At 46.3% G+C, this 14,828-nt stretch overlaps 1 protein-coding gene across 6 annotated transcripts in view; it reads right to left on the bottom strand.

Moving 5' to 3' along the window:
- The window catches only part of stxbp4 (syntaxin binding protein 4), a 150,260-nt gene that overhangs the window by 40,789 nt on the left and 94,643 nt on the right, over positions 1–14,828 (bottom strand). For all 6 annotated transcript variants that reach the window (XM_073026474.1, XM_073026475.1, XM_073026473.1 and 3 more), the window contains 2 exons: positions 13,812–13,928; positions 9,394–9,443 (listed from right to left, as the gene is read on the bottom strand). In XM_073026474.1, the coding sequence (XP_072882575.1) occupies positions 9,394–9,443; positions 13,812–13,928 (167 nt within the window). The remainder of the gene's footprint in view (positions 1–9,393; positions 9,444–13,811; positions 13,929–14,828) is intronic.

Here is a 14,828-nt window from a genome sequence, read left to right on the forward strand (position 1 = left end):
CCATTCCAGCTTGGTACACTGTGGCTAGTGTAACACTGTGAGTGAGAGTGTGAGAGTGTGAGAGAGAGTGTGAGAGTGAGAGTGTGAGAGAGAGTGTGAGAGTGAGAGTGTGCGAGAGAGAGAATGTGAGAGAGTGAGAGAGTGAGAGAGTGAGAGACTGTGAGAGTGTGAGAGAGAGAGTTAGAGAGAGAGTGTGAGAGTGTGAGTGAGAGAGAGTGTGTGTGAGAGAGAGTGTGAGAGAGAGTGAGAGAGAGTGTGAGAGAGTGTGAGAGAGAGAGAGTGAGAGAACCATTCCATTCCAGCTTGGTACACTGTGGCTAGTGTAACACTGTGAGTGAGAGTGTGAGAGTGTGAGAGAGAGTGTGAGAGTGAGAGTGTGAGAGAGAGTGTGAGAGTGAGAGTGTGCGAGAGAGAGAATGTGAGAGAGTGAGAGAGTGAGAGAGTGAGAGAGTGAGAGACTGTGAGAGTGTGAGAGAGAGAGTTAGAGAGAGAGTGTGAGAGTGTGAGTGAGAGAGAGTGTGTGTGAGAGAGTGTGTGTGTGAGAGAGTGTGTGTGTGAGAGAGTGTGTGTGTGAGAGAGTGTGTGTGTGAGAGAGTGAGAGTGTGAGAGAGAGAGAGTGTGAGAGAGAGTGTGAGAGTGTGAGAGTGTGAGAGTGTGAGAGTGTGAGAGTGTGAGAGTGTGAGAGTGAGAGAGTGAGAGAGTGAGAGAGTGAGAGAGTGAGAGAGTGAGAGAGTGAGAGAGTGAGAGAGTGAGAGAGTGAGAGAGAGAGAGAGAGAGAGAGAGAGAGAGAGAGAGAAGTTATCCTTGTGGGCTTGGGAGGCACATGGAGAGGGTTCACGACTGCAACATTCTTCAGGCAGCGCAGAGCTGGGACAAAGTCACAGCAGATCAAAAACAGGTTTTGATAGAGGGGAGGGCAGGGAAGATTAAATGATCAGAAATGAATCATGAAAGACCAAATGGGGCCAGTTCAGAAAACACAAAAACATAATGAACTCAGAATTACAATGCTGATGGATAAGATCTTGGATTACGGTTGAAATGAGAAAGGGAACAACCAAGCTACAGAGAAATGCTCAGTGACCTGGTTCAGTGTTATGTAAATTATTTTCCTGTTTGGGTCTTCATCGCTCTGAGATATTATCTTGCATTGAGGATCACTGAGATTTTCCTGTAAGTACAGAGAATTTACCCTTTGCTGTTTATGTTGTTCTGCTGAACATGGTGGACATGCTATGTTGGCACCGGAATGTGTGGCAATACTTGTGCTAGCGTAATTCTCTGACGGTATCAGTGATCAGAGTTCAATTCCCACCGCTGTCTGTGAGGAGCTTGTGCCATTTCCCCGTGACCACGGGGTGCTGCAGTTTCCTGCCCCATTCCAAAGACGTACGAGTTAGGGTTAACAAACTGTGGGCATGCTAAGTTAGTGTTGGAGGCCTGGTCACGCTTGCAAGCTGCCCCCAGATTGTGTTGGTTTTAATCCATACAACACATTTCACTGTATCACACACAAAATGCTGCAGGAACTCAGCAGGCCAGGCAGCATCCATGGAAAAAAGTACAGTCAAGGTTTCAGACTGAGAGCCTTGAGAAGCTAGAGCACGAAGGTGGGGGGAGGGAGCAGTACGGAGTGATAGGTGAACCGGGGAGAAGGCAAGGGGGTGAAGTAAGGAGCTGGGAAGCTGATTAGTGGAAGAGATGAAGGGCTGAAGAAGGGGAATCTGAGAGGTGAGGGTAGAGACCGTGGAGGAAAGGGAAGAGGATGGAGCACCAGAGGGAGGTGATGGGTAGGCAAGGAGTTAAGGTGTGAGAGGGACGGGGAATGGTGAAGGGGCAAATACCGGAAGTTCAAGCCATTTGGTTGGAAGCTACCCAGGTTTTGCTCCTCCAACCTGCATGTGGTCTCATTGTGGCATTAGAGGCAGCCATGGACTTGCATATCGGAATGGGAATTAAAACGTGTGGTGACCGAGAGCTCCCGCTTTTTCTGGTGGACGGAGCGTAGGCGCTCAGCAAAGTGGTCTCCCAATCTACCTCAGGTCTCACCAATATACAGGAGGCCGCACCAGAAACACCGGATACAGTAAACGACCCCAACAGACCCGCAGGTGAAGTGTTGCCTCACCCAGAAGGACTGTTTGGGGCCCTGAATAGGAGGAGGGAGGAAGTGTAGGGGCAAGTATAGCACTTTTTCCGCTTGCAAGGATTGGTACCAGGAGGGAGATCAGTGGGGAGGGATGAATGGACAAAGGAGTTGTGTAGGGAGTGATCCCTGTTGAAAGTCGGGGTGGGGGGGGGGGGGAAGGTCCTTGATGGTGGGATCCTGTTGGAGATGGCAGAAGTTGGGAAGAATTATGTGCTGAACACAGAGGCCAGTAGGCTGGTAGGTGAGGACAAAGGGAGCACTATCCCTGGTGGGATGGTGGGAGGATGGGATGAGGGCAGATGAGTGTGAAATGGAAGAGATGCAGGTGAGGGCAGTGTTGATGGTGGAGGAAGGGAAGCCCCTTCCTTTGAAGAAGGAGGACATCTCATTAGTTCTGGGATGAAAAAACCTCATCCTGAGGGCAGATGCGGTGGAGATGGAGGTCTGAGAGTTCCAGAAAAAGCAGGATCTCCCGGTGGGCACCCATTTCAATTCTTCTTCCCATTCCTGTATGTCAGTCCATGGCCTCCTCTACTGCGACAATGAAGCCACACTCAGATTGGAGGAGCAACACCTTATATTCCGTCTGGGTAGCCTCCAACCTGATGGCATGCACATCGATTTCTAACTTCCGGTAATTGCGACCCCCTCTCCTTCACCATTCCCTTTTCCCCCTCTCACCTTACCTCCTTACCTGCCCATTACCTCTCTCTGGTACTCCTCCCCCTTTTCTTTCTTCCATGATCCTCTGTCCTGTCCTATCCGATTCCCCTTCTCCAGCCCCCTCTCTCTTTTTCCAATCAACTTCTCAGCACTTTGCTTCACCCCTCCCCCTCTCCCGGTCTCACCTATCAAATGCCACCTTGTACTTCTTCCACCTCTCCCCCATCTTCTTCCCCTAACTTCTCATCTTTTTCTCTCCAGTCCTGATGAAAAGTCTCGGCCTGAAACGTCGATTGTATTTTGTGTGTGTTACTCTGACCGTAGATGCTGTCTGACCTGCTGAGTTCCTCCAGCATTTTGTGTGTGTTACTCTGACCATAGACACTGCCTGGCCTGCTGAGTTCCTCCAGCATTTTGTGTGTGTTACTCTGACCATAGACACTGCCTGACCTGCTGAGTTCCTCCAGCATTTTGTGTGTGCTACTCTGACCATAGACACTGCCTGACCTGCTGAGTTCCTCCAGTGTTTTGTGTGCTGCTGGGGTTTTCTCACTATGTTTCAATGCCCATGTGATAAGCAAATGTAAATAGTGTGTTATGTGCTGGGAGAGTGTTATCAAACTAGTCAGTGACAGTGATTACGTGTGTACAAGAATTGGAGGAGCTGAGATCAGGCCTGAGTGTGATATCAAGCAGACTGCTGGTGGGGTCCAGCGATCATGGTGGGAAATCCTGAGTTCATACCCGGTTACTGCGACGTCTCAGGTGGAACAGTGAGAAAGCACCTTCACCAGACGTTCACCAACGAGTGTTTTGTAATCTACGTGATGTAGGTGAACGCAGAGTAGAATATTCACAAGACATCGCTGATTTGCAGCCTAAACACAAACTCTGAACTGAATGCATTTATCTGGCTTTCCTTGTTGGATTAAAACCAAACTATAAACATATCGGTTTTTGGCTGCTGGCCGCACAAGCAAAACTCCCTGTAGACAACGTTTCTCAGGCAAGCTTCAAGACGGAATCACACAATATTGTTCAGGTCCTTCAGCCCATGACATTGTCCCGACCTTTCAACCTACAGCAAGATCAATCCAACCTTTCCCCATATACATAATCCCCCATTTTCTATCATCCATGTGACTACCTGCCAGTTTCTTAAATGTCCCTACCACCACCCCGGCAGGGTGTTTCACCAAAGTCTGTGTAAAAACAAAATTACATTTGACACCCCCCATATTTTCCTCTAATCACCTCTAAATTATGCGCCCTCGTATTAGCCATTTTCATCCTGGGTAAAAGTCTCTGACTCTCCACTCTATCTATGCCTCTGATCATCTTGTACAACTCTAGCAAATCACCTCTGATCCTCCTCCCCAAAGAGAAAAGCTCCAGCTCACCAAATCTGTCCTCGTAAGACAAAACCTCCAATCCAGGCAGCATCCCGGTGAATCTCCTCTGCACCCTCTCCAATCCAGGCAGCATCCCGGTGAATCTCCTCTGCACCCTCTCTAATCCAGACAGCATCCTGGTGAATCTCCTCTGCACTCTCTCTAATCCAGACAACATCCTGGTGAATCTCCTCTTCACCCTCTCTAATCCAGGCAGCATCCTGGTAAATCTCCTCTGCACCCTCTCTAATCCAGGCAGCATCCTGGTAAATCTCCTCTGCACCCTCTCTAATCCAGGCAGCATCCTGGTAAATCTCCTCTGCACCCTCTCTAATCCAGGCAGCATCCTGGTAAATCTCCTCTGCCCTCTCTCTAATCCAGGCAGCATCCTGGTAAATCTCCTCTACACCCTCTCTAATCCAGGCAGCATCCTGGTAAATCTCCTCTGCCCTCTCTCTAATCCAGGCAGCATCCCAGTGAATCTCCTCTGCACCCTCTCTAATCCAGACAGCATCCTGATAAATCTTCTCTACACCCTCTCTAATCCAGGCAGCATCCCAGTGAATCTCCTCTGCACCCTCTCTAATCCAGACAGCATCCTGGTGAATCTCCTCTGCACCCTCTCTAATCCAGACAGCATCCTGGTAAATCTCCTCTGCACCCTCTCTAATCCAGGCAGCATCCTGGTAAATCTCCTCTGCACCCTCTCTAATCCAGGCAGCATCCTGGTGAATCTCCTCTGCACCCTCTCTGATCCAGGCAGCATCCTGGTGAATCTCCTCTGCACCCTCACTAATCCAGGCAGCATCATGGTGAATCTCCTCTGCACCCTCTCTAATCCAGACAGCATCCTGGTGAATCTCCTCTGCACCCTCTCTAATCCAGACAGCATCCCGGTGAATCTCCTCTGCACTCTCTCTAATCCAGACAGCATCCTGGTGAAGCTCCTCTGCACCCTCTCTAATCCAGGCAGCATCCTGGTGAATCTCCTCTGCACCCTCTCTAATCCAGGCAGCGTCCCGGTGAATCTCCTCTGAACCCTCTCTAATCCAGACAGCATCCCGGTGAATCTCCTCTGCACCCTCTCTGAACCTTGCACATCCTTCCTATAATGAAATAAGCAGAATTGAGCACGACATTACCTCGCAACTCTTGAACTCAGTCCCCTGACTAATGAAGGTTAGAATAACACACGCCTTCTTAACCACCCTATCAACCCGAGCAGCAACTCTGAGGGATCTATGAACGTGGACCCCAAGATCCCCCTGTTCCTCCACACTGCTCAGATTCCTGCCATTAAACTGCATTCTGCCTTCAAATTTGACTTTCCACAGTGAATCACTTCACACTTCTCCGGAGTGAACTGCAGTGCCACTTCTTTAGCCCAGCTCTGTATTCTATCAATGTCCTGTTGTAACCTACGAAAAGCTTCTAAACTACCCACAACCTTCAACCCGAAACTGAACTGAGAGTGAAATTAGAAAGCTGCAGATGACGGCATGTGAATGATACCAAATCAATAACCATCCACTAAAATGGAATAGATATCCCGGACAAGTATGTCTATATCTGAAGGTGAATGTCCTGGCCACACAGGTAATTAATGTTGCCCCTCCCACACTGAGGATCAACTCATTGTGAACAACTTCGGTAGCCAACTACCCCCCTCTGAACTGATGGCTTTTGTGTTGAGCAGCACATGGGTTTGGCTGTTAACTCCTCAGTTGCCTATTTTCCAGCAAGTTAGGTTCTTGATTAGTAAGCGTGTCGAAGGTTGGGGTGGGGGGGGGGGTGGGGGGGAGAAGGCAGAGAATGGAGTTGAGAGGGATAATAATTCAGCCATGATGGAATAGCAGAGCAGATGGCCTAATTCTGCTCCTATGGTCGAGCAAGTTAAAAGAGAATTGGAGACACAAGGGAGTGCAGATGCTGGTATCTGAAGCCACATGCAAGTTGCTGGGGGTCTCAGTGTGTCCGGCAGCATCTGTACGAGAGGGTAAATTGTCTATGTTTTCAGTTGAAACCCTACATCAGGATTGAGAGGATAAAGAGGGCAATGAAGTCCCACTTCACAGACTTGTATTCAATGTCACTGCTGAGGTTCCAGTCTAGCACAGAGACTACTGCATTGTTGTTTGACAAGATGTTTAAACGGTCAGCATAAAGGGGTGAGGCAGGATTTTGAGATGAAATGTCGACAGTTTCTTCCTCCCTTCCTCTACAGATGCTGCTTGACCTGCTGTGTTGATCCAGCAGATTGCTAGCTACTACTGAAATAAAGGTTCTGTGGCAATCTTGGACCTGAAAATCTGGAGGTTCATCCAGTTTTTCTCAAAACAAGTCGTTCTAGGGGAGCTGGAAGGCCAGGATCATTTGGCTACTGGTAGCTGCTCGGGGAGTCTCCTTGAACCACTGTAGTCCTTCCAATGAGCACACTCCTACAGAGTTGCTGGGGAGAGTTCACAGTTTAGACCAGCATTGATGAGGGAAAGGTGATGAATTTCCTGACAGTTCTGTCCTGGAGGTGGAGGTCTTCTTAAGAGCCACAGAACAACATAGCACAGAAACAGGCCCCTTGGCCCATCTAGCCATGCTAAACTAACCCTGCCTGGTCCCATTGACCTGCACCCGGACCATAACCCTCCATCACCGATCCAAACTTCCCTTAAACGCTGAAATTGAACCCGCATCCACTACTTCCGCTGGCAGCTCACTCCACACTCACATCACCATCTGAGTAAATTTTCCCACGTGTTCACCTTTCACTCTTAATCTGTGACCTCCGGTTCTAGTCTCACTCAACCTCAGTGGAAAATATCTGTTTGCATTTACCTCCTCTGTACGCCTCATTATATTTTATACCACTATCAGATCTCCCCTCACTCTCCTACGCTCCAGGGAATAATGTCCAAACCTATTCAACCTTTCCCTGTAACTCAAGTCCTCGATGTCCTTGTAAAATTTCTCTGCACTCTTTCAATCTTATTGATATCTTTCCTGTAGGCAGGTGACCAGAATTGCACACAATACTCCAAATTAGGCCTCACCAATGTCCTAATACTACTTCAACATAACATCCCAGAATTCGTCTAGTATTCTTTATGGTGAAAGTTAGTAGTCTGGGAGGCCCAGGTAGAGTTATCCAGATTAGTAACTACAGAACCACTTGTGTTGCTGGTATTCAGCAGGTGCCGGTGGTGGAGGAGTGAATGTTTGTGGTATTGGATGAGGTACTGATTAACGGATTCTTAAATTGTCCTGGGGAAGGGTTCCAGCCTTCAATATCGACTCTTTATTCCTTTCCACGTAAGCTGTTGAGTTCCTCCAGCATTTTATGTATGTTGTTAAAGATTTGCAGAATCTTGTGTTTATGTTCGTTTAACTATTCCTTCAGTCAGGGTCAGGGAAACATGATTTAACTATGTGACATAATTGGCTGTAACAAAATTCACTAATTTAAAAAAAATAAACTATTATATTTATTATAGATTCTTGTAAGGCTGTAATGATCATGGTAATTTCTTAGAAAGAAATCTCTTAGGAAACTTCTTGGAGTTAATGTAATAAAAATTTTAAGTTGGTCTCCAAGACATTAGTCATGTCCTGCGGTTGAAGATTCTGGGCTTGAGTCCCACTTCAGAGACTTGTATACAATGTCTGAGGTTCTGGTCTAGCAGAGAGAGTATTGCTTTGCTGTTGGACAACATGGCAAACTGAGGCCCTGTCTGTTCTCTCAGGTGGACACACAATTCCACAGCGCGATTCTGCTGGGGGAGGACGAACTGGTGTTGGAAGAAACTGCTGCCTCTTGGCCCTCTACCAAAGCAGTGGGAAGTTAGGAAGTAGGAGGCTTTGTGTTCTGTCAGGCAGTACTTATCCCTTAACAAGCATCACCACAAATAGGTTCGTTAGTGGTACAGCTCCGTTGAAGCTTATTCTGGGCAGACTGGTTGTCAAGTTCTGAAAAATGAGGGGGTATCTCAATGAAACCTATTGAATATTGAAAGGTCTAGATAGAGTGGATATGGAGAGGATGCTTCTGAAAGTGGGGGAGTCTAGGACTAGACAGCACAACTTTAGAATAGAAGGACATCCTTTTAGAACAGAGATGAGGAGGAATTTCTTTAGCCTGAGGGTGGTGAATCTCTGGAGTTCATTGCCACAGGTGGCTGTGAAGGCCAGGTTATTGAGCATATTTATAGCAGGGGTTGATAGACTCTTGATTATTTGGGACATCAAAGGCTACGAGAGAAGGCAGAAGAATGGGGTTAAACTGGCCATGAAGGAATGACAGAGCAGGTTCGATGGGCCAAATGGCCTAATTCTGTTCGCCTGTCTTATGGATTGTTAGGGATGGGTGGAGATAGTTAAATATAAAGAATGAAGAATTGAGGGCTGCGGGGACCTGGCACAGAAAAGGAGATGAGGACAGTGTAGATGAACCGTAATACACAGGGCAGGCTTCTCCCACATTTTATGCTCCCTCTACTTTACAGCAGTGATAACATCACAGTGGTACCCCATTGACTAGGAGGTTGTGTGGGGCGTGGTGCTGGGGTTGTGTAAGGTCCCACAAGGAGCAGTGCCCAACCTCTGGGTTCACAGGGCTGGAGAGGAGGACCAAGGAACAAAGTTGATGCTGGCAGTGCCATGGGGGAGGCTGTATTATGTGGAGTACAAGGATGGGGACAGATCACTTGTGCTATGTTTTATCTCATGCACTAGGCCTGCAGAAACCAGCAGCTCAGAACCTGCCTGGATGTTCATTAGAGTGTCAATATTTCAAGCTTCAGATTATAAACTAACCCTGGGTCACGTGTACATTGAAACATACTGTGAAATGTGTTGGTTGCGTTAATAACCTAAACAGCCAAGGGTGCAGCTTGCTAGTGTGGCCACACATTCTGGCATTAATGTAGCATATGCCAGCAATGTTCAGCAGAAAGTACAAGCAACAACAACAGCAGAACAAGCCCCTTTCAGCCCACAACGCTCTCAAAAACCTATCTATAGAAACCCCCAGTGACAACATGGGACTGTGATCACACTATCCCAGCTTGCTGGCCCCTCCCAGCAGAGCTAGCCGTTCACTCTCACACTGCAAAATCCCAGACTGCATATCCCACTGCTGACAACACAGCGCCGTTTCGTTACACGTTCCCTGTGATCGCAATGCTGTTGTTTACGTACCAGACACTAGTTGGGGCAGCTGGACTCTCCGAGAGGAGCTCGTGGACCATCTGGAGATAAAGAGAAAGCATGTGTCAAGAACAGCACGAGAACATTAATGCGTCTACTGGAAGGGGTAGGTGTCACATTGAGTTACTGCACATAAATTGGCCACTTAGTGTGATCTGTCCATGTGGAGTGAATGCTCTCTATGAGAGTTGAAAATAAAAAGAGTTCTGATTGGTGTGTACAGACATCCAGGGTCAGAACATAAAGGTACCAAGATCTGTGACTACAGATACTCAGGGTCAGTATATTAGTGTTATACAGTACATACAGTGTGAGTGGTTTATACAGAGATAGCCTGGGTACATATATAACCGTGCCACTGGTCTGTATACCCAGAGTCAGTATATAACCACATTACTGGTCAGTACGTACCCAGGGTTGGTACATATCAGAGTGACTGGTCAGAATACAAACCGTGCCACTGGTCTGTATACCCACAGTCAGTATATAACCACATTACTGGTCAGTATGTACCCAGGGTTGGTACATATCGGAGTGACTGGTCAGAATACAAACCGTGCCACTGGTCTGTATACCCACAGTCAGTATATAACCACATTACTGGTCAGTATGTACCCAGGGTTGGTACATATCGGAGTGACTGGTCAGAATACAAACCGTGCCACTGGTCTGTATACCCACAGTCAGTATATAACCACATTACTGGTCAGTATGTACCCAGGGTTGGTACATATCGGAGTGACTGGTCAGAATACAAACTGTGCCACTGGTCTGTATACCCACAGTCAGTATATAACCACATTACTGGTCAGTATGTACCCAGGGTTGGTACATATCGGAGTGACTGGTCAGAATACAAACTGTGCCACTGGTCTGTATACCCACAGTCAGTATATAACCACATTACTGGTCAGTATGTACCCAGGGTTGGTACATATCGGAGTGACTGGTCAGAATACAAACTGTGCCACTGGTCTGTATACCCACAGTCAGTATATAACCACATTACTGGTCAGTACGTACCCAGGGTTGGTACATATCAGAGTGACTGGTCAGAATACAAACCGTGCCACTGGTCTGTATACCCACAGTCAGTATATAACCACATTACTGGTCAGTACGTACCCAGGGTTGGTACATATCAGAGTGACTGGTCAGAATACAAACCGTGCCACTGGTCTGTATACCCACAGTCAGTATATAACCACATTACTGGTCAGTATGTACCCAGGGTTGGTACATATCGGAGTGACTGGTCAGAATACAAACCGTGCCACTGGTCTGTATACCCACAGTCAGTATATAACCACATTACTGGTCAGTATGTACCCAGGGTTGGTACATATCGGAGTGACTGGTCAGAATACAAACCGTGCCACTGGTCTGTATACCCACAGTCAGTATATAACCACATTACTGGTCAGTATGTACCCAGGGTTGGTACATATCGGAGTGACTGGTCAGAATACAAACCGTGCCACTGGTCTGTATACCCACAGTCAGTATATAACCACATTACTGGTCAGTACGTACCCAGGGTTGGTACATATCGGAGTGACTGGTCAGAATACAAACCGTGCCACTGGTCTGTATACCCACAGTCAGTATATAACCACATTACTGGTCAGTATGTACCCAGGGTTGGTACATATCGGAGTGACTGGTCAGAATACAAACCGTGCCACTGGTCTGTATACCCACAGTCAGTATATAACCACATTATTGGTCAGTATGTACCCAGGGTTGGTACATATCGGAGTGACTGGTCAGAATACAAACCGTGCCACTGGTCTGTATACCCACAGTCAGTATATAACCACATTACTGGTCAGTATGTACCCAGGGTTGGTACATATCGGAGTGACTGGTCAGAATACAAACCGTGCCACTGGTCTGTATACCCACAGTCAGTATATAACCACATTACTGGTCAGTATGTACCCAGGGTTGGTACATATCGGAGTGACTGGTCAGAATACAAACCGTGCCACTGGTCTGTATACCCACAGTCAGTATATAACCACATTACTGGTCAGTATGTACCCAGGGTTGGTACATATCGGAGTGACTGGTCAGAATACAAACCGTGCCACTGTTATTATATGCAGTGGTGCTAGTAGGTTTGTGAATCCTGTAAAATTTTCTCTATTTCTGCATCAATATGACCTAAAAAGTGATCAGGTCTTCACGTGTCCTAAAACTAGATAACGAGGACCCAATTAAATAAATAACATAGAAAATTATACTTGTTCATTTATTTATTGATAAAAATGATCCAATATTACATGTATTTGTTTGAAAAAGTATGTAAACCTCTGTTTTCAGTAACTGGTGTGACCTCCTTGTACAGCAATAATTCAACCATATGTTTCCAGTAACTGTTGATCAGTTCTGCGCATCAGCTTGGAGGAATTTTAAGCCATTTCTCCTTACAAAATTGCTTAAACATTGGAATGCAGGTGGGCTTCCTTGCATGAACTGCTTACTTCAGGTCCTTCCACAACATTTCTATAGGATTAAGGTCAGGACTTTGATTTGGCCATTCCAAAACATGAATTTTCTTCTTTTTAAACCATCCTGTTGTTGATTTTCTCTTGTCTTTTTGGATCATTGTCTTGTTGCGTCTTTCAACTTCTATTAAGGTGACAGGCTGCTACCCTGATTTTCTCCTGTAAAATGTTTTAGTACAATTTTGAATTAATTGTTTCCTGAATGATTGCAAGCTGTCCAGGCCCTGAGGCAGCAAGGCAGCCCCAAACCATGATGCTCCTTCCACCGTGCTTCACAGTTGGGATGAGGTTTTGGTGTTGGTGTACAGTGCCCTTTCTTCTCTAAACATAACAATGTGCATTTCTGACAAAAGTTCAACTTCTGTCTAATCTGTCCACAGAACATTGTTCCCAAAAGCATTGTAGAACATCCCGTTGGTCTTTTGCAAACTTGAGACATGCAGGAATGTTTTTATTGGAGAGTAGTGGCTTCCTCCATGGTGTCCTTCCATTTCTCATTCAGTGTTTTTGTTCTAGCGGACACATGAACATAGATTTTAGCAAGTTCTAGAGCTTTCTGCAGAACTTTCGCTGTTGCCCTTGGGTTCTTCTTCACCTCCTTCAGCACTGCGTGTTGTCTGTTGGTGCGACCTTTGCAGGATGCCCACTCCTAGGGAGAGTAGCGACACTACTCTTTCCTCCATTTGGAGAAAATTTCTCTTACTGTGGACATGAAGTCAGGTCTTTAGAAATGCTTTTGTAGCCTTTTCCAGCTTTGTGCATCTCTACAATTCTACTTCTAAGGTCCTTTGAAAGTTGTTTAGATCAAGGCATGGTGACATAAACAGATCTTTCTTGAGAAGAGCAGGGTCAGTCAGTAACCTGTAGGGCACCTCGACAACCCACACCTCCAATCTCATCTCACTGATTAGAACACCTGATTCCAAAGAGCTTTACCCCCAGAGGTTCACATATGTTTTCCAACATGTAATATTGGATCATTTTTCTAAATAAATAAATGAAGTTTTTTTGTGTTATTCATTTAATTAGGTTCTCTTTATCTAGTTTTAGAACATGTGAAGATCTGCTCACGTTAGGCCATATTAATGCAAAAACAGAGAAAATTCTACAAACCTTCTAGCACCACTGCAACCGTGTCACTGGTCAGTATATACCCAAGGTCAGTGTACAAACGTGTCACTGGTCAGTATATACCCAAGGTCAGTGTACAACCGTGTCACTGGTCAGTATATACCCAAGGTCAGTGTACAACCGTGTCACTGGTCAGTATATACCCAAGGTCAGTGTACAAACGTGTCACTGGTCAGTATATACCCAAGGTCAGTGTACAACCGTGTCACTGGTCAGTATATACCCAAGGTCAGTGTACAACCGTGTCACTGGTCAGTATATACCAAAGGTCAGTGTACAACCATGTCACTGGTCAGTATATACCCAAGATCAGTGTACAACTGTGTCACTGGTCAGTATATACCCAAGGTCAGTGTACAACCGTGTCACTGGTCAGTATATACCCAAGGTCAGTGTACAACCATGTCACTGGTCAGTATATACCAAAGGTCAGTGTACAACCATGTCACTGGTCAGTATATACCAAAGGTCAGTGTACAACTGTGTCACTGGTCAGTATATAACCAGACCACTGGTCAGTATAAAACCATGCCATTGGTCAACATATACCCAGGGTCAGTATGTAACTGTGTCACTGGTCAGTATATAACCATGTCACTGGTCAGTATATATCCAGGGTCAGTATATAATGGTGTTAATGGTCAGTATATATCCAGGGTCAGTATGTAACTGTCACTGGTCTGCATATACTCAGGGTCAGTATATAACAGTGCCACCGGTCAGTATATACCCAGGGTTAGTACATAAGTACTCCTATACAGGACGTACCTCCACAAACTGAAGCAGTTTCTGAGTGGACACCTCGAAGCCTTTCCTTGCCGACTCTGACTTCCGTAGCTGACAATCGAGGACAGCGATTCGCTTTCTCAGGTCCTGAGTGTCGTCCTGCAGTTGAACACAATTATATTGTCAGTGTTCACTTACTCTCGCTGTACTTTCACAGCCACACCACATTTGCAGGACTGGTTACAGTCCACAGACCCAATCAATTCACCAGATGGCCATCCTTCCCACTGACAGGGAATAGGATTCAGTGAAGACTTCAATCCAACATTCTGCTCTGGCACAGATAAATGCAAGGTCATGCATGTTTTTTGTAAGAGAAAGAATAAAGGTTAAAGATTAGCTTTATTTGTTACATGTACATCAAGACTTATAGTGAAATGTCTTATATATGTGTCAATGACCAGCACAGCCCGCAAGCGTTGCGGGCACCAACACAACATGCCCGTGTATTACTAACCCTTATCAGCCCCCATGCCTTTGGAACGTGGGAGGAAACTGGAGCACCCAAAGGAAACTCACCCAGTCACAGGGACAGTGTACAAACTTGTTAAAGACAGCAGCAGGAATTGAACTCCTCATCTCTAGTGCCAGCTGCTACGTTACTGGGCTGACGAGGCAATTCAGGTATACACAGTATATACCCGGGTTAGTTCAGGTATACATAGAAAGTGGTAGGGCCCTGGGAGTGTTGTAGGACGGACAGATCTATGGGTACAAGTAGATAGTTCTTTGAAAGTGGGGACACAGTTCGAGAGGGTGGTATGGAAGTCACTTGTAATGGTGGCCTTCATCGGGCAGGACATCGAGCTGGGATATCATGTTACATTTGAACAAGACTTTGGTGGACCACATTTGCAGTGGAGGGTGCAATTCTGAATGCCCTGCTGTAGGAAGAATGTCCTTAAACTGGACAGGGTGCAAAATAGATTTATGAGGACACTGCCTGGACTGGAGAGTTTGAGTTATAAAAAGAGACGGCATAGGCTGTGACCTCTCGTT

The sequence above is a fragment of the Hemitrygon akajei genome, chromosome 22, assembly GCF_048418815.1.
Source record: "Hemitrygon akajei chromosome 22, sHemAka1.3, whole genome shotgun sequence".
NCBI lineage: Eukaryota > Metazoa > Chordata > Chondrichthyes > Myliobatiformes > Dasyatidae > Hemitrygon > Hemitrygon akajei.